The 20576-nt window shown below is 49.1% G+C and overlaps 1 protein-coding gene across 3 annotated transcripts; it reads right to left on the bottom strand.

The window, feature by feature from the left end:
* Positions 1-1459: 1459 nt before the first annotated feature.
* Positions 1460-20566, bottom strand: LOC105909250 (serine/threonine-protein kinase STK11-like). Of its 3 annotated transcripts, XM_031563108.2 has the most exons (9): positions 20459-20566; positions 18014-18068; positions 15563-16589; positions 7258-7341; positions 5631-5720; positions 5059-5191; positions 4187-4323; positions 2838-2965; positions 1460-1812 (listed from the first exon to the last, which is right to left on the bottom strand). In XM_031563108.2, the coding sequence occupies exons 3-9, from the start codon at positions 15838-15840 to the stop codon at positions 1475-1477; spliced, it is 1188 nt and encodes a 395-aa protein (XP_031418968.1). In that variant the 5' UTR covers positions 15841-16589; positions 18014-18068; positions 20459-20566; the 3' UTR covers positions 1460-1474. The 3 variants fall into 3 exon arrangements, with proteins under 3 accessions (XP_031418968.1, XP_031418967.1, XP_031418969.1); XM_031563107.1 differs by lacking the exons at positions 18014-18068; positions 20459-20566 and adding an exon at positions 17827-18007; XM_031563109.2 differs by lacking the exons at positions 18014-18068; positions 20459-20566 and adding an exon at positions 16805-17804.
* Between the last annotated feature and the right edge of the window lie 10 nt (positions 20567-20576).

The raw sequence follows: 20576 nt of genomic DNA, 5'->3' as shown, positions 1-20576 counted from the left end.
GAGCCTGAGCCTGAGCCTGAGCCTGAGCCTGAGCCTGAGCCTGAGCCATCTCCATCTCCCACATACATTCTGCTGACGTGTGGCTTTCACCGAGTCCTCCATGGGGGGGGAGATTGAGAAGCAGAGGTGAGAGAGAACAGGGCAAAAGAGAAGGAGATGAAGAGAGGATGAGAGAATAGGCGAAAGAGAAGGAGATGAAGAGAGGATGAGAGAATAGGCGAAAGAGAAGGAGATGAAGAGAGGATGAGAGAATAGGCGAAAGAGAAGGAGATGAAGAGAGGATGAGAGAATAGGCGAAAGAGAAGGAGATGAAGAGAGGATGAGAGAATAGGCGAAAGAGAAGATGAAGAGAGGATGAGAGAATAGGCGAAAGAGAAGATGAAGAGAGGATGAGAACAGGGCGAAAGAGAAGGAGATGAAGAGAGGATGAGAGATTAGGCGAAAGAGAAGGAGATGAAGAGAGGATAAGAGATTAGGCGAAAGAGAAGGAGATGAAGAGAGGATAAGAGATTAGGCGAAAGAGAAGGAGATGAAGAGAGGATGAGAGAACAGGGCGAAAGAGAAGATGGGATGGAGAGAATAAGGCAAAAGGGAAGAGGAGATATAGAACGTGAGGGGAAGATTGAGAAAGACAGTGAGAACATGAGAGTGTGAGCGGGAGGGAGGGAGACCGACAGAGGGAGGAGGGGGCGAGAAAAAAAAGAAAGAGAAGGAGAGAGAGAGAGAGAGAGAGAGAGAGAGAGAGAGAGGCAGAGGGAGGGGGGTGTGTGAGCAGAGTAATAATAAACCCTTCAGTGTGGCGTCATTACCAGCGTCACGGGGAAACACACAGCTTCCCTCTCGCAGAGGACACACACACAGAGACACACACACACACACACACACGCACAGAGACACACACACACACAGAGACACAGACAGACACACACGCACACAGAGACACACACAGAGGACACACACAGAGGACACACACAGAGGACACACACAGAGCTACACACACACACACACACACACACCTGCTTCCTGCACAGCGCACACAATCTTTCTTTCCCCCTCTCTCACACACACCACCTGTATGTATAGGACTGCTGTACACTCTCTTTCCTTGCTCACGAGCCAGCTGCGCACACATGCCAGCACATACTGCAGTATGAACACACACACACACACACACACACACACACACACACACACACACACACACACACACACACACACACACACACACACACACACACAGCTCTGACTCATCGTGGAGCCTGGGGGAGGGGGGGGGGGGGAACTCATCCTGCACTGGACTGGTCTAAACCAGCTAGAGCCTCCAGCGCACACACACAGGCAATATCTACAACTTCCTACTATCAGCTACCCGTGTGTGTGTGTGTGTGTGTGGGCCTGCGTATGTCTCTGTGTGTAAAAATAAAGAAAGGCATTGGCTGTGGTAGGGTTGCTCAGTCTTAACTGGTTACCAACATTATGGAGCAAATGTCACAATTTGATTGGGAGTGTGTGTGTGTGTGTGTGTGTGTGTGTGTGTGTGACATACTTGTGTTGCCGTATGTGCCGTATTGAGAATCTCTTCACAGGGTCGTGTGTGTGTGTGTGTGTGTGTGTGTGTGTGTGTGTGTGTGTGTGTGTGTGTGTGTGTGTCATACTTGTGTTGCCGTATGTGCTGTATTGAGAATCTCTTCACAGGGTCGTGTGTGTGTGTGTGTGTGTGTGTGTGTGTGTGTGTGTGTGTGTGTGTGACATACTTGTGTTGCCGTATGTGCTGTATTGAGAATCTCTTGACAGGGTCGTACTCCAGCATTCCTGAAAGAGCACAAAGGAGAGACAGAGACAGGAAATTAAAAAGGTTTCAAAATCACTTTCATCCTCATAATGTCTGTGTGTGTGTGTGTGTGTGTGTGTGTGTGTGTGTGTGTGTGTGTGTGTGTGTGAAGAGGAGGTGTGAGTCACTCTGTGAGCATATGCTTAATCTTAATGTATGTAAATGAACACATACAGGATGTTGTGTTGTATGTGTGTGAGAGAGTGAGAGTGAGAGAAATACATTTTCTGCACTGTGCTTATTTCTCAAGCTCAAGTCTGTTGATAGCAGGTTCTTCTTCATTATCTAAAGAATAAGGTAGGTGTGTGTGTGTGTGTGTGTGTAGACAATAATGAGTATCGAGGTGGTAATGACAACCTGCAGTGGTGCCGAGTGCTACCTGTAGCTATAAGAGGTGTCATACTAAAAAGGATGTCCATTCTGGGATATCTTCTAATGTGGTGTTTTGTTGGGTGTGTGTGTGTGTGTGTGTGAAGCTCTGTGAGGTGACTGTGTGCACAACATGGGCTGACGGTTTACACAGCACTTCTTCCCTCAGAGCCAACTCAGTCAGACCTGACACTATACTGCCACCTGCTGCACAGACCTGTACAACACACCACACAACACACCACACACACAAAATAGTGCTCTAGAAGAGGGGGGGAGAGAGAGAGAGAGAGAGAGAGAGAGAGAGAGAGAGAGAGAGAGAGAGAGAGAGAGAGACACAGGAGAGAGTGAGAGACAGGAGAGAGACAGGAGAGAGACAGGAGAGAGAGTGAGACAGGAGAGAGAGAGAGAGAGAGCGAGACAGGAGAGAGAGAGAGAGAGAGGAGAGAGAGTGAGAGAGACAGGAGAGAGTGAGAGACAGGAGAGAGAGTAAGACAGGAGAGAGTAAGACAGGAGAGAGAGAGAGACAGGAGAGAGAGAGAGAGACAGGAGAGAGAGAGAGAGAGACAGGAGAGAGAGAGAGAGACAGGAGAGAGAGTGTCATGTCGGTGCAGGATCCCGCTGTGTGTTGTCTCACCTTTCAGCAGGTCAGACAGCAGAGGCCCACACTCCTCTGGGACGCTGTAGTCCCCCTTGCCGATGTTCTCAAATAGCTTATAAATGTTGTCCCCCTCAAACGGGTACAGGCTCGTCGTTATATTGTATCTGTCCAGGAAACACACACACACACACACACAAAAAACAGTCTTATTGTATCTGTCCAGGAGAGAGACAGACAGACAGACAGACAGACAGACAGACAGACAGACACACAAAACAGTCTGGTGGTGCAGAGATCAATTTGTTCCATTTCTCCACATCTCATGTTCTTCTCTAAATAGCCCATTTCCTGTGGTGTACTCCTGAACTGGGTCTCCACACGAAGGAGCCGCACATCTCAGTTCCATTTCCTGTGGTGTACTCCTGAACTGGGTCTCCACACGAAGGAGCCGCACATCTCAGTTCCATTTCCTGTGGTGTACTCCTGAACTGGGTCTCCACACGAAGGAGCCGCAGATCTCAGTGACTTACGATCAGGAGGCGTCTTCCTCCCTGACGTGTTACAGGTCATGTGTTACAGCACAGATCTGACCTACGATCAGGAGGGGTCTTCCTCCCTGACGTGTTACAGGTCATGTGTTACAGCACAGATCTGACCTACGATCAGGAGGGGTCTTCCTCCCCTGATGTGTTACAGCACAGACCTGACCTACGATCAGGAGGGGTCTTCCTCCCTGACGTGTTACAGGTCATGTGTTACAGCACAGACCTGACCTACGATCAGGAGGGGTCTTCCTCCCCTGATGTGTTCCAGCACAGATCTGACCTACGATCAGGAGGGGTCTTCCTCCCTGGTGTTTTACAGGTCATGTGTTACAGCACAGATCTGACCTACGATCAGGAGGGGTCTTCCTCCCTGACGTGTTACAGGTCATGTGTTACAGCACAGATCTGACCTACGATCAGGAGGGGTCTTCCTCCCCTGATGTGTTACAGCACAGATCTGACCTACGATCAGGAGGGGTCTTCCTCCCCTGATGTGTTACAGCACAGACCTGACCTACGATCAGGAGGCGTCTTCCTCCCTGATGTGTTACAGGTCAAGTGTTCATTGAGCACAGGCCTTTCATCTTCACTAACAGTACAGGAATGCTCTACAGACATCAGTGTCAGGAAAGAGGGGAAATGACTTCCTCATAAATGAAGTTCAGACGTCTGTGCTGGGCAGACAGCTGCCATAAGGAAGACTGGACAAGCCTATCTCCTTCTCCTACGGCAGCCATTTTTGTTTTCTTCAAATTGTGCGCGATTTAATAATCATCATATTTAACTACATCAAATCATTATCGTCTCAGGATGCGTGGGCTGGTTGCCGTGGTGACTCACAGCGTGACGCCGGCGGACCAGATGTCCACCTTGAAGCCGGAGAAAGTGTCCAGGCCGTTGGCGATCTCCGGCGGCTGGAACGCAGGCGAGCCCTGACTCGTCCTACACGTGTCATCCTCCGCAAACGGGTGCAGGGCCTGCGGGAGTCAACACAGATCACAGAGAGGTCACAGAGGGGTCACAGAGGGGTCACAGAGAGGTCACAGATGTTGCGGCAGAGATGAGCTTATCCAAGAGTAAATCTAGTTGACCACCATGGTGGAGGGCCCCTGGACAGTGTGTGTGTCTCTGTGTGTGTCTCTGTGTGTGTCTCTGTGTGTGTCTCTGTGTGTGTCTCTGTGTGTGTCTCTGTGTGTGTCTCTGTGTGTGTCTCTGTGTGTGTCTCTGTGTGTGTCTCTGTGTGTGTCTCTGTGTGTGTCTCTGTGTGTGTCTCTGTGTGTGTCTCTGTGTGTGTCTCTGTGTGTGTCTCTGTGCACAACTTCTTACGCAGGAAAATGCAGCGGACACAAAACGGCATCATCAATGTGTAATGCACTGCTCCTTAAGAATGAAGAGATACCATTAGGAACTCTTAAAACGGTTCGCCTGCTCTTCCGCATAGAAAAGGCTTAGCTTACAGGCCTGCCAGGTTCTTTGAAGGAACCTCAGAAGAGTTCTATAACTTTGGGCTCATAGCACCTTGGCCACCCCCAGATCGGAGGGAAGGGAGGGAGGGGAGAGAGAGAGATGGAGGGAGAGAGAGAGATGGAGGGAGGGAAAGAGAAGAGAGAGAGAGATGGAGGGAGGGAGAGAGAGAGATGAAGGGAGGGAGAGAGAGAGAGATGGAGGGAGGGAGAGAGAGAGAGAGAGATGAAGGGGGGTATTCTCCTCACCTCAGCCACCCCCAGATCGGAGATCTTTAGTGCACCATCTGTAGTCAGCAGCAGATTTCCTGGTTTAATGTCTTTGTGAACGATTCCCTGGCTGTGCAAATATTCAAGGCCATTCAAAAGCTGGCAAAAGTACCTGCAGGAGAGAGAGGGAGAGAGAGAGAGGGAAGGAGAGAAGAAGAAAAAGAAACAAACAGCTTTGAGTTATCAATACCTTGGGACAGGTTGGCAGTACTGGTATTATAGCTTTTGGTTAGTTCCAGCAGTGTCTGTGTGTGTGTCTGTGTGTGTGTCTGTGTGTGTGTCTGTGTGTGTGTGTGTGTGTCTGTGTGTGTGTCTGTGTGTGTGTCTGTGTGTGTCTGTGTGTGTCTGTGTGTGTCTGTGTGTGTCTGTGTGTGTCTGTGTGTGTCTGTGTGTGTGAGTCACAAAAAAGTTAGACATAGGGAGATTCAGATGGAGTACAGTAAGATAGATACAGAGAGGAGAACAAAAAAAAAAAAAAAAACTTAGAGAGAGAAAAAGAGAGAGAGACAGAGACAGAGAGAGAGAGAGAGAGAGATATATGTGGAACCTACCCGTGAGCTTGAAACACTGGAAACCTCTTCTCCGGAACACTGTCCAACATCTCCTGCATTCCGCAAACACAATACTCCATCACCATATACGTACAGCAGGGGGTCAAGGAAACTCCAGAGGTCAAATGCTGTTGCCCTGAGCTCTCACTCATCATTATGGAACTCTGAATTATTATGGGCTGTGTGCTTTTACGGGTACTACCTATAGGTGACTGCCTTCAGTATCTACGCCCTCATGCCTCACACCTACTGACTGACTTCAGTATCTACGCCCTCACACCTACTGACTTCAGTATCTACGCCCTCACACCTACTGACTTCAGTATCTACGCCCTCACACCTACTGACTGCCTTCAGTATCTACGCCCTCACACCTACTGACTTCAGTATCTACGCCCTCACACCTACTGACTTCAGTATCTACGCCCTCACACCTACTGACGGTCCTGACTGAGAACAAGAGAGTGTATCGAATGTAATGAAATGTAAATACACGCCGTTGCAGACCGTCATCATGACTCATATTCATATTCTGGCGGACACACAGACACACACACACACACACACAGACATATCCACCCCAATAAACACACACACACACACACACAGCTGCACACACAAATCATTTAACATTAATCAGATCAGTGTAATGGAGTGGAATGAAATTGAGTGTGTGAGAGGCAATCTGAAGTCTCCCCTACAGACACACAACACAGTGTGTGTGTGTGTGTGTGTGTGTGTGTGTGTGTGCACACATTCTCAGCTGAAAGGGAGCATCAGACTATGTGTGTGTGTGTCTATATCCTTTTTTTGGAAATTCACAAGCACTGAGAATGGAGCAAGAGAGTGAAAGACAGAGAGAGAGAGAGAGAGAGAGAGAGAGAGAGAGAGAGAGAGAGAGAGAGAGAAAGATACGAGAGAAGAGGAGAGATGGAGAGAAAAGGGAGAGCGATCGAGAGAGAGAGAGAAAGCTGGTGCAAAACAATGGAGATAGGGGTAGAGGGAGAGAGGGAGGGAGCGAAGGGGGGAGGGAGAGAGAGAGAGATGGAGGGGAGGGAGAGAGATGGAAGGGGGGATGAGGGGAGGGAGAGAGAGAGGGATGGATGGATGGAGGGGAGGTATTCTACAGCCTCTGATGACGCAGTCAGGACTGCTTAGTCAGAAGTGCTCTGCGTCAGACACACACTCTGGAGTGCAGGGGGGTCTCACACACACACACACACACACACGCGCAGGGGGATCTCACCAACACACACACAGGCGTGCGCAGGGGGATCTCACCAACACACACACACACACAGGAGTGCGCAGGGGGATCTCTCCAACACACACTCTGGAATGCAGGGGGATCTCACCAACCAACACACACACGCACGCACGCACGCACGCACGCACGCACGCACGCACGCACGCACGCACGCACGCACGCACGCACGCACGCACACACACACACACACACACACACACACACACACACACACACACACACACACACACACACACACACACACACACACACACACACACACACACACACACACACACACACACACACACACACACACACACACACACACACACACACACACACACACACACACACACACACACACACACAAAAGGATATATTTTCTGCTTCTCTTCGTTGTATAACACATCCACCAACTGGATCACATTTTTGTGCTGAAGTCTACGGAGAAGCTGGATCTCCCTGTGAAGAAAAGCAAACACACGTTTAGCCTAAAATAACACACCAGTAACACAGCCACTGAATAAACACACACACACACACAATCACACACACACACACACACACAATAACATAGGCCCATTATTACACACACAATCACATACACACACACACAATAACATAGGCCCATTATTTAGTCATCTCTACCATAGGAGAAAAGAATAGGTAGAAGCACACACAGACGGTAGATGCACACACAGACGGTAGATGCACACACAGACGGTAGATGCACACACAGAAATCTTTCAATAGCAGTGAGCTTTAAGCGATCATCAATTCAAACGCCCTTTATCTGATTCTGCGCCTCTAAGCACACATCGTCATGTATGGTATTATGGAGTCACTGCGGCCCAGAGGCCTGATCTGAGGACAGTGGCACGCTCATCAGCACACAATTAACACAAAACATCATGATTGATTAGACTCTCACACATGCGCACACACACACACACACACACACACACACACACACACACACACACACACACACACACACACACACACTTCAGTGACTTCACACCCTCTTCTAAGCAGGCAGAGGGTGCGGAAAGCAAGGAGGGGGAGAAGAGAGGTGGGTATGAGGAGAGGAGAAGGGGGGGATGAGGAGAGGGGGGGATGAGGAGAGGAGGGGATGAGGAGAAGAGAGCCAGTGGATGAGCAAGGATGGAGGCAGAGAGAAATATATGAAAAGAGAGAGCGAGAGAGGCAGAGAGGGAGAGGGAGAGAGCGCAAAAGCCAAGTTGTGGATGTTGATAAATCAGGGCAAACACACACCATTGTGTAGAGTCCTGCAGTACTATTAACTACAGATGTGCACACACACTTTACACATCCTTTTAGAAAGGCATACAAGCACCAGAGGGCATCAACTACACACACACACAGACATTTTGTAAACATGCATACACAATGTGCAAGCAACACATCAGTACTACACACATGCGCTTCAGACACAAACATGAACACACACACACACACACACACACACAGCGTTTCAAGGACACGGTCAGAGCATGAATAAAAGAATACTGCCGCTGTTGTTTCATCATTGAATCAACACATTAAGCTCATCCAGCCGTCCATGTCTCTAGCATCTCTCTTAACAGAGTGAGAGAGACAGAATGAGAGAGGGATGGAGAGTAAGAAAGGGATGGAGAGAGAGAGAGAGAGAGGGAGGGATAGAGAGAATAAGAGAGGGATGGAGAGAGAGAGGGATAGAGAGAGTAAGAAAGGGATGAGAGAGAGGGATAGAGAGAGTAAGAGAGGGATGGAGAGAGAGAGAGAGAGGGATAGAGAGAGTAAGAGAGGGATGGATAGAGAGAGAGGGATAGAGAGAGTAAGAGAGGGATGGAGAGAGAGAGAGAGAGGGATAGAGAGAGTAAGAGAGGGATGGAGAGAGAGGGAGAGAGGGATAGAGAGAGCAAGAGAGGGATGGAGAGAGAGAGAGAGGGATAGAGAGAGTAAGAGAGGGATGGAGAGAGAGAGAGAGAGGGATAGAGAGAGTAAGAGAGGGGTGGAGAGAGAGAGAGAGAGAGAGGGATAGAGAGAGCAAGAGAGGGATGGAGAGAGAGAGAGTCCAGCCCTGTGTCAGTGCTAGAGGCCAATTCCATACAAAACACCAATTACACACACTCCACTGCAGGGCCTACACACAAAAGATGAAGGGATGGAGAGAGAGAGAGAGAGAGATGAGAGGGAGAGAGAGATGGACATCCCCTCCCCTTATCTCCTCCATCCCCTCCCCTCCTCTCCTCTCCCCATCCCTTCTCCCCAATGTCCTTTGAAAGGCTCCCCTCCTCCCCTCCTCCCTCCACCCCCCGTCTTCTCTCTCATGCCCTGTGAAAGGGCCCTGCACCCTACAGACCCAATGCTGCCAACGGCTCGACACAACGGATTGAAAAGAAACACACACATTGAATATCACTGTAATTAGCCGTCTCAAGTTCACGTCTGAAAGATGTGGGTGTTGTGTTAGCATCTGAGAGTGTGAGATGTGGATGTTTTGTTAGCATCTGAGAGTATGAGATGTGGGTGTTGTGTTAGCTTCTGAGAGTGTGAGATGTGGGTGTTGTGCTAGCATCTGAGTGTGTGAGATGTGGGTGTTGTGTTAGCATCTGAGAGTGTGAGATGTGGGTGTTGTGTTAGCTTCTGAGAGTGTGAGATGTGGGTGTTGTGTTAGCATCTGAGAGTGTGAGATGTGGGTGTTGTGTTAGCTTCTGAGAGTGTGAGATGTGGGTGTTGTGCTAGCATCTGAGTATGAGATGTGGGTGTTGTGTTAGCTTCTGAGAGTGTGAGATGTGGGTGTTGTGTTAGCTTCTGAGAGTGTGAGATGTGGGTGTTGTGTTAGCATCTGAGAGTGTGAGATGTGGGTGTTGTGTTAGCTTCTGAGAGTGTGAGATGTGGGTGTTGTGTTAGCTTCTGAGAGTGTGAGATGTGGATGTTGTGTTAGCTTCTGAGAGTGTGAGATGTGGATGTTGTGTTAGCTTCTGAGAGTGTGAGATGTGGGTGTTGTGTTAGCTTCTGAGAGTGTGAGATGTGGGTGTTGTGTTAGCTTCTGAGAGTGTGAGATGTGGATGTTGTGCTAGCATCTGAGAGTGAGATGTGGGTGTTGTGTTAGCTTCTGAGAGTGTGAGATGTGGATGTTGTGCTAGCATCCGAGTGTGAGATGTGGATGTTGTGCTAGCTAGTGTTCCTAAGTGTAAGTGTGTGTGTGAGTTCATATGTGTAAGAGAGATCTAAATTAACTCATTTCCTGATGGCTCTGCATACAGTAGTCTGGTCCAGCCTGGTGTTGCTGGTCCTCTGCTGGACGCAAGCGATGAGAGCGAGGAAAGAAAAGAGTACAGGGGAATATGACAAACGGGGAGAGAGATCGAGGGAGTGAAAGAGAGAGAAAGAGAGAGAAAGAGAGAGGGAGCGCGCGAGAGAGAGGGAGGGAGCGAGAGAGAGAGAGAGAAAGAGAGAGGGAGCGCGAGAAAGAGAGGGAGGGAGCGAGAGAAAGAGAGAGAAAGAGAGAGGGAGCGCGAGAGATCGAGGGAGTGAGACAAAGAGAGAGAGAGAGAGAGAGAGAGAGAGGGAGCGCGAGAGTGAGAGAGATCGAGGGAGTGAGAGAGAGAGAGAAAGAGAGAGGGAGCGCGAGAGAGAGAGGGAGGGAGAGAGAGAGAGAGAGAAGTCAGCGTTTTGTCGTCTTCTGTACAGACTGCAGAACAGACTGCGTCTCTGTGTTGGCCAAAAATAGGTTCGGAATAGAAAGGGCGATGCTGATGCTTACTGCTACATCTGTTAGAGCGTGTCTGCCCTTATCTGTGTCGGGGTGGGTGTGTGTGTGTGTGTGTGTGTGTGTGTACACACTCCACTGGCTGCTACGCCATGTTCTGTGTGTGTTTGTGTGTGTGTGTGTGCACACACACTCCACTGGCTGCTGCGCCATGTTCTGTGTGTGTGTGTGTGTGTGTGTGTGTGTGTGTGTGTGTGTGTGTGTGTACACTCCACTGGCTGCTGCACCATGTTCTGTGTGTGTGTGTGTTTGTGTGTGTGTGTGGTGTGTGTGCACACACTCCACTGGCTGCTACGCCATGTTCTGTGTGTGTGTGTGTGTGTGTGTGTGTGTGTGTGTGTGTGCACACACACTCCACTGGCTGCTGCGCCATGTTCTGTGTGTGTGTGTGTGTGTGTGTGTGTGTGTGTGTGTGTGTGCGCACACACTCCACTGGCTGCTACGCCATGTTCTGTGTGTGTGCACATCTCTGAGTGTTCATTCCACTGACTGCTGGACTGTATTCTGTGCGTGCATGTCCGTCTTTTACACACACAGACACAGTTAAAGTGTGCACACACACACACACACACACACACACTCTTCACTTGTGTTGGTGTTGTATTCTTTGTCTGGGCAGCTTCCTCCACTCTAACCACGATGTGGACTGGAGAGAATTCAGGCCATCCGTGCAGGGGCACGGCTAGACGCTAGCTCCCTTGGAGTCTACCCCGTCAAGCAGGGGCGCGGCTAGACGCTAGCTCCCTTGGAGTCTACCCCGTCAAGCAGGGGCGCGGCTAGACGCTAGCTCCCTTGGAGTCTACCCCGTCAAGCAGGGGCGCGGCTAGACGCTAGCTCCCTTGGAGTCTACCCCGTCAAGCAGGGGCACGGCTAGACGCTAGCTCCCTTGGAGTCTACCCCGTCAAGCAGGGGCGCGGCTAGACGCTAGCTCCCTTGGAGTCTACCCCGTCAAGCAGGTGCACGGCTAGACGCTAGCTCCCCTGGAGTCTACCCCGTCAAGCAGGGGCGCGGCTAGACGCTAGCTCCCTTGGAGTCTACCCCGTCAAGCAGGGGCGCGGCTAGACGCTAGCTCCCTTGGAGTCTACCCCGTCAAGCAGGGGCGCGGCTAGACGCTAGCTCCCTTGGAGTCTACCCCGCCAAGCAGGGGCGCGGCTAGACGCTAGCTCCCTTGGAGTCTACCCCGTCAAGCAGGGGCGCGGCTAGACGCTAGCTCCCTTGGAGTCTACCCCGTCAAGCAGGGGCGCGGCTAGACGCTAGCTCTCCTGGAGTCTACCCCGTCAAGCAGGGACACGGCTGGACGCTAGCTCCCTTGGAGTCTACCCCGTCAAGCAGGGGCCTGGGTATGAGCTGTTTCTTCTGTGGCCTACCTAGTCTGGCTGGGTCCTGAGTATAGTCTAGTTCCCTCATGTAGTTTACTGAGTCTGGCTGGGTCCTGTGTGTAGTCTAGTTCTCTTGTAGTCTCTCCAGTCTTGCTATGTAATGACTGTCGGTAGTTTTTGCTGCGTTGTATTTGCAGTACTGCTGTAGGGTCTGGGCTGTCTCGACAGATACACCTGCTCTCTTGCAGTGCGGGCAGGTGAGTCTGGTTGTGGCGCGCGTGTTTGCGTGTTTGTGTGTGTGTGTGTGTGTGTGTGTGTGTGTGTCTTTCCTATGCTCTGCGAGTCTGCTGTCCCCATGGTGACCCCTTGTCTCTTCCTCATTGCCGGAGGGTCATGTCTGGAATTCCAGAGGCAGCGCCATGGAAACAGGAGAGATGTTGCGCAACGCTCTCTGCCAGCATGTGCCCAGTCCAGCGTGCCAGTCCAGCGTGCCAGTCCAGCGTGCCAGTCCGGGCCGGTTTAGGGACATGTCAATGCCACGCACCGCTGCAAATCACTAGGACTGACTGCTCTTCCATCCACAACACCAGCATACAAACCCAGAATGCTCTCTCTCGCATCTTATCTCTCTCTCTTTCTTAAGGCGGTCACGTTTTACAAAAGTCAAGTTTTAAAAGAGATTGAACAAACCCATTAATCATTTGAATACCATCCACAAAGGGCATACACGCAGACACGAGTTGTAGAAATGTATGCCGTCTGTACCTACTGGGTAGTCTCTACAACCTGACACACACACACACACACACACACACACACACACACACACACACACACACACACACACACACACACACACACACACACACACACACACAAGGGCACTACATAAATGAGCCACCAGACTCAAATCTGCACACTCACGTGCACACAGAGAGCCAGGTTATATCAGTGAAGGCCTACACTCTCCCCTGCTCACAAGTGTGATGTAATGCACCATACCCATGTCACACACACACACACACACCTAGAGGCAACCTATGACTGACATCGCTTCTGACATCTCAAGTCAGCAACACAAGCACCCCCAGGGGTAATGGCCCACAATACCAAACTGGAGCACAAATGCCAAGACATTTAATGGGGTATTTTCTTTCTTTCCTCATTTACTTCACTGTTTTCTTCAACAACTGCTTGTAGACGCCACACGCGAACAACAGACATGCAACTCGTGAGTCATCGGCAACTCCTGCTTGGCCTTTTTCAGCTATATAAAGCCTGAGCCCCAGGCACCACACACACACACACACACACACACACACACACACACACACACACACACACACACACACACACACACACACACACACACACACACACACATTTATATTTAAGCACACAGTAACACCTCACATATTGACATGCTTACTTACTGAAAAGCTACAACCCAATAGTCGTACAGAAAGAGGCAGAAAACAGTGGCGCGCGCACACACACACACACACACACACACACACACACACACACACACACACACACACACACACACGAGCACCCTCTCACCGTGATTAATTAAGTGCTTCATGTGATTAAAAAACCCTGGCAGCTCTAGCAAAGGGGAAGATGAGGCAAAGTGGAGTGAGTGGGTGTGTGTGTGCGACCTTAGAGTGTACAAGAGGGTGTGTGTGTGTGTATGTGTACGACCTTAGAATGTACAAGAGGGTGTGTGTGTGTGTGTGTGTGAGCACAAGCTACGTGGGAAGTGTGAGTACATGCGTGTGAATATGCTATGGGGTATGAACCTCGCAGCATGTGTTTCTACCAACCCATTTGATGTGGTTGTTTGGAGGCCATAAGAAGATCAGGTTTGGTAATCCTGCTCTGCGTTCTACGCACTACGAGTCATTACCTTAAGCATTCAACAAGACCAACCAGGTCCATGTATGGCACAGGGAAATTGCCCAATACAGTCAGCCATCATGATGGCCCCATCATGAATTCAGAATTCCATTGTTATCTTAAACCTTACGGCAAGCATGTTTTCTTTTATTGTTTAGCCCACTAAAAGTGCCTACGTATCACACCTCCAAAATAAAAGGACACACAAGTTTTGTTTAAAGACAACAGGCGGTTTTCCACAGCAGGAACTAGTGTGCAGTTTTAGGGCGGCCTGCACCTTTGTGCGTTTGGACCACGGCACCTCCTCCCCTGTGAGACTCTGGGGTGGGGCTTACAGCGCCTCCTCTCCTGTGAGACTCACTCTGGGGTGGGGCTTACAGCGCCTCCTCTCCTGTGAGACTCTGGGGTGGGGCTTACAGCGCCTCCTCTCCTGTGAGACTCTGGGGTGGGGCTTACAGCACCTCCTCTCCTGTGAGACTCACTCTGGGGTGGGGCTTACAGCACCTCCTGCCCTGTGAGACTCACTCTGGGGTGGGGCTTACAGCGCCTCCTCTCCTGTGAGACTCACTCTGGGGTGGGGCTTACAGCGCCTCCTGCCCTGTGAGACTCTGGGGTGGGGCTTACAGCACCTCCTCTCCTGTGAGACTCACTCTGGGGTGGGGCTTACAGCGCCTCCTCTCCTGTGAGACTCACTCTGGGGTGGGGCTTACAGCGCCTCCTGCCCTGTGAGACTCACTCTGGGGTGGGGCTTACAGCACCTCCTGCCCTGTGAGACTCACTCTGGGGTGGGGCTTACAGCGCCCTGCTCAAACGCAGTGGAAGGCAACAACAAGGGACTTGTTGTTTTAATTTTCACAGTGAAAATAGCTAAAGGAATTTTAGCTTACAGAGTTAACGTACTGTTAACACGTCACTGGATGAACACAACCAAAATGTTAGCTCAAAATATAAGCTTTAATTTATCAACAGTGATGTTAGTATCTTCATTTATCAAGTAAGCACAGCTGCCACAAAGCCATTGTGTTAGAGCAGCAAAATGTCACTGTCGATTTAACCTTGGGGGAATCTTAACATCACCTAGAATATCTCTGGTTTAAGATTCTAGAGTCAGTGCTGTATCGTTACTTTGTCATGTTCAGAATTGACATTGCAATTGAAGAGCAAAATCATTAGGCTACGTGAACTTGTACATCCGGTAGTTCCGGTAGCTGCACCAGAAGGGGCTGAGCAGCCACTTGAGTCATGCGAGTGCCTGCGGTGGAAAGGAACCGAATACCAGATGAGTCAGTCCAAGGAGCTGAACTGGACCCATCAAAACTAAACAGGTTCTTTATCTGTGGAGCAAAAGTGCCCTTTAGTGTCAGACCACACATGTTAAAGGACGGGCAGAGGGGGAGGGGATTAGTAGGTTATGAACAGAAGAACAGAATTATGACAGGGGGAGGGAGAGAGAGAGAGAGAGAGAGAGACAGAGATAATATGGGAGGGAGAGAGAGAGACAGGGACACAGGAAGGGAAACGGCATGAGTAAAAGCAGTATGAGAGTAAAGATGGAGAGGGCCAGACCACCAGGCAAAACAACAGGAAGAGGGTGAGAGGGATGGGCACCGCTGCAGGCGTGACAGGTAAGAGGAGGAGGAGGAGGAGGAGGAGGAGGAGGGGAAAGCAGAACCGCTGGCTCACTCACTTCTTGACGTTGGCCTCTCCATTGGGGATGCGGCGCAGCTTCTTCTTCTTGAGGATCTTGACGGCGCGTCGGCACAGCGTGTCCGAGTCCAGCATCTCCTTCACCTTCCCGTAGGAGCCCTCGCCCAGCAGGTCGCCCATCAGGTACTTGCCAATGAGCTTGGCGCGCTTGCGCCGCGGCTGGTAGATCACCTCCGTGGAGTCGATGCGGTGGATGAACGTGTCCATGCCCATCAGCTCGCTCTCGTAGTCCATGTGCTGCAGGTCGCCCGCACTCATCGTTGGCCACCACCGGGTCCGATTGACACGCAAACGCTACGCTACTGCTTCTGAAGGGGGAAGCCCCTTAGGATAGGCCTGCTACAGGGTGTGTGTGTGTGTGTGTGCGTGTGTGTATATCCTGATGCAACAGGAATACAGTTCAATTTAAAAACACTAGCGGCATCGGGGAGGGGATCTGCTGAGCCTGAGTTTGGACGTGGAACACATCACCTGCTCCTCTCGCAGAAATCAAGGACAAGCGCCAGACTCCTCCCTAGACGCCCAGTGCAAAGGGATGGAGAAAGAAACAGGAAAGAGCAAAGTCCTTTCTCGTTTACTGAAAGTTGTTTGTTGCGAGTTCTGTTGGGTGCCGACTTCGACCTATACTGAGAGGTGGCATAAACTCAGGATCTGGCATTCGAGTGAATTTACATAAAGTTCCAGTCTTCGCTGCATCAACTCCATTGGAGGTAAAGGGATAGCCTGTTGAGGATTACGCCACTGCTCCTGCACAAATCTGTGCAAAACTAGTCAGAAAGCCAAGGTTTACCGAGATTCTTGGCAAGCAGTCAGTATTTGCTACATCAGAGGTGCATCAGTGACTCCAAGGCGATACACTTACAAGACCGACATACCGTGACTCCAGAAGTGCAACACAAAAAAAAAGAACTTCCTCTTTGGTACTTCAGAGCCGGGGCATTTTATTCCTCTTTATAATAAACCCGAATCCGCCGATCCATCCCATAAAAAAAAACTTCCTGTAATACCTGTAATAAAAATACAATACTGTTAACTATGCAAGAGCCGAAAGGGGATCTAGAAGTCACACATCAACGATACATTAGCTGGCTAGCTACTTAGCGACAGCTCGCTAATATTGAGGTTAACGTTATGTTAACCTATCTATAGATGAATTAGATACCTCAGTAAACTATGCCAGCAAAGTAACAATTAAGTTCTAGATTCAATTTAGCATACTTACAACAGCTACTCGTAGCAGATACACTCACATAACAGCACTGCTTTCCCAAATCTCATGGCAAACTGTTCATCGTCCATTAGTTACCAGTAACTTAACGGTTAACATTAACGATAATTGACGTTCTACCTACTACGTCGTCTGTAATCAAGGCAAGGTGGATGTTAAGTAATCACAAATGACTTTTAAGACAGCCACTGCTTTAGGCACTGATCATCGACAAAATATAGTCCTGGAAAATTACTACTTGTCACGTAATGCTGTTTTAGCAGACTGACAACACAACCGTGAATTACTAAAGAATAACTTGAGGCTATCGTCACTTAACTATGATATTTCCACAGGAACATTATGGGCAGAACCTGCTAGCTAATATCAAGGCTAGTTTGGTTAGCGAACATGGTGTATCGCTCACAGAGATGACAATCCTCGATAAACAAATGTAATGAGATTTAGTACACCAAATGTCTTGACATACAAATACATTATTGTAATTGCATTATGAGGACTCCAACTACAGTAAGATAAGTATGGACCTGGCTTACATTATGTTTACACAAAACTCAGAGGCTCTTAGAAGGTAAGTCGAGAAAAACCTGACTAGCTAGCTAGACATATTCACTACTTGCCAACAAAATGTTACTAGCTGTCGGTTAGCTTAATCAGACTCGCAGTACTCGAAGGCAAGCACGCTTCCTTGACTTTTTAAACGCTAGTTTAACTCTTACAGTCCCGTACAACCGTTGTAACCAATGAGACGAGATAACCAGCCTCACAGTCAACATTGGCGATACTCTACACTTAATGCATCCGCAGATATTCTGATAAATTAATCTTAAATACGCGTACGCCCCACAGATGAATTGAACCGGTCTCAACACTGGAAGTCGACGTAAGCTAGCAAGCTAGCTTGATAGCTAACATTTATGTTGTAAAGTCCGTAGGTAACAGCGGCTAGCTGAGACAGGCTAACTGCTGTGCTGGTTAGCCGATGGTGGTTGTAATCGGTCATGGTAATTGCGTACCTTTGTTTTTAGATATTCAAATGCTGCAGACTTGCTTGAGTTCTCTTCCCGGGTTTGTTTCTCCACATGAAGTTGTCACTGTATGCATAATTCTTAGCTTGATATCTGCTCCTACTAATGCAGCTGCTATACGGCTGCCGCCATCTTGTTTACCTCCCCCCTCGCTCTGATACATCCAAATACCAACCTCCAGCGTCAGTGCGTCAACTCTCTCGTTGGGTTTGTAGGTATCAGCCTTCTCTCTGAAAAAAGCGGGGGGTGGGGGGCCATGTCAACAATGCGAGAACATACAAATGAGTTTATCATACCAACTGCTACATTGTGTAGTTACAAGGATGAAAAGCTTATTTGAGAATATTACTCAGGGCATGTAAAAGCTGGTTTGTCACATTCAATTCCTAATGTAAAGACTGTATATATTTAAATGGTAAACTTACAGTTCACTTGAGAAAGTTTACTCCCAATAACAAGATTTTTTTGGGGCCTTCACTATAATACTATCAGATTGTAGTTTGTTCCTTCTTTTAAGGTTACTCTGTTCCTACTGGCAAGGGAGCCTGCCTGCAATTTCAACAGTATGACTCACTGTGAATGTCTACAGGCTCGTTTAATTAACAGCATAGGCCTATTTTCAACTGAACATGACAGCGTAAAGAGGTGGGCTACTGCACACGTAACTGTGTTTTATCATCTGTAAACTACATGATGTGACTGTACTGTGATGAAACACACCAATGCCGGTGGTAATATTGACAAAAGTATTAATTGAAAAAAATCGACCAGTTGGTACATATCTACGTCATGAAATGGGCGGTCCACCTCACCCAGTGCCGGCCCATGAATGTGACTCTTATTTTCATTCGCTGATTGAGACTCATCAGTAATGAAATTAAACCAGTATTCGACTGGTGATGCACTGGCCCAAAGTGCTGCACAATGTTGTATTCGCCTGAGGCCACACCGCCTTCCATATAACACCCAGTGTAGCACCTTTTACACAGAGTAAACCTAGCTCACAGCTAAGTGCCCCCATGGTCACGTGATAAATCAAGATGGCCGGCGCGAACGAATCTACATCAAACCCATCCCCCCCCCCTCATTCACCCTCCCGCTGCAGTAGGTCCTGTCTGAATGCTAAGTTTGTGGAGATCTATGTTCATGATCACGTGATCACGCTGTCGCACGCCCGCCGCCAAGGCCGTGTTTCTGTTTGACTGGTTGGGGTGAGTGGGGTACTTGTGGTGGCGTGTTTCTGTTTGACGGTTTGGGGTGAGTGGGGTACTTGTGGTGTTTCTGTTGGACTGGTTGGGGTGAGTGGAGTACTTGTGGTGGCGTTAAGGAGCAGCGCTGCGGAGGCCCAGTGGAACGGGCCTATTCACAGGAGTTTATGACCCCCCTCCTCAGCCCGGCTCTGCCCCTCCACCCAGCCCCTTGCCCACTTTTTAGCATTTTTCAAAATGATGCAGTGGGCTGAGAGACTCTGGTGAATGATGAATCTTGACCAGCAAATGGAAAATGAGACTCTCACTCATGGGGGCGGAGAGGGGGGCCGTCCGTTCCATGACAGAGATATGTACCAACCGGTCGCCTCTACGTCAGTATCGGCCTTGCAGAGTTCAGGATCATTTTACACAGTAGATGGCGTGTTGAGCCATTTACAACCCATAAAATGCAGGTTTTTATGAAAATGGTGATTTTGTCAATATTGTAGCGTGTCAGAGTGCTTTTATGAGTGCGTGTGATGTAATGTAGTTCCTGTGATTCTGTGTTCTATGTCAATGTTTAATGTTTGAATTTCCAACGTGCCTGTGTTAGTGTCGTGGTGTAGTTTTCCTCGGGTATTAGCGTCTTTGTCAACCCTTGCCCTGTCGTTGTGTCTACAGTACCTCTTTAACAATGTTGCAGTCATGTGAGATAAATCCAAGAATTTTAGTAACATGTTAAATATCATATCATAGATTAGGTGGGTGGGTATTTGTTTGATCACTCTGTTTAGAAAAGCCTTTTTATTTAAATGCTGAACTGTGGGAATTTGATATTGGTTCCCACAGTGGCTTTAATGTCTCCAGTGCCCCCATAGCTACTTCTACGGCACCCATTCCCATAGGCAGCCTAGGCCCCGGTGTAGTATATCACACTGTGCCTTTATACTACTGACTTCCCAAGCATGTCCGACTGGCTGCTCGGTGCGGGCACTAAATATATACAACAGCCCCATGAAGCTGCCAGCCGCGTAAGTGTGGGTGGTAACAGAATCCCTCTGGCGCACCAAGGTGACCAGTTATGAGGTGAATCCAACATCAGAAAATCCTTTTGTAAATGGCCTTAACATGACACTCAGCTACACTGTAAAGCATTAACATGACACTCCACTACAGAGGGGCAATGCTTTTTTCATGAATGACACTGCTAAGGCAGTATAGCGAGTAATGACGGGCAGAAATCAACTTGCAAAAAGCTGGGAATAATTAGAAGAGTTTTATAAAAATGAAATATGTAATCAAAAGAACATGCCCCTTGATCAGTAAGTAGTGGATTAAGGACAACTGTTAAAGTAGACTGAATTACACCCCCCCCCCCCCCCCCCCCCAACATGCACACCTCTCTGATAATGTTGAGCATTAACACTTACGTCTGCACGACCGTTGTTAAGTTATGATGAACGACCCCCTTGCTTACCTTCTGTCCCCTGCGCCCACACACACACACACACACACACACACACACACACACACACACACACACACACA

Source organism: Clupea harengus, chromosome 25 (genome assembly GCF_900700415.2).
Source record: "Clupea harengus chromosome 25, Ch_v2.0.2, whole genome shotgun sequence".
NCBI lineage: Eukaryota > Metazoa > Chordata > Actinopteri > Clupeiformes > Clupeidae > Clupea > Clupea harengus.
This window is presented reverse-complemented; position numbering and strand designations above follow the sequence as displayed.

Bases quoted from the DNA above. Each gene is read 5' to 3' on its own strand.
- LOC105909250 (XM_031563108.2), bottom strand. From the start codon at position 15,840: ATGAGTGCGGGCGACCTGCAGCACATGGACTACGAGAGCGAGCTGATG. The intron at 5,192-5,630 runs GTAGGTTCCACA...TCTCTCCTGCAG, and splicing joins CCAGTGTTTCAAGCTCACGG to GTACTTTTGCCAGCTTTTGA. The intron at 1,813-2,837 runs GTGAGACAACAC...GTGCTCTTTCAG, and splicing joins GCTGTCTGACCTGCTGAAAG to GAATGCTGGAGTACGACCCT.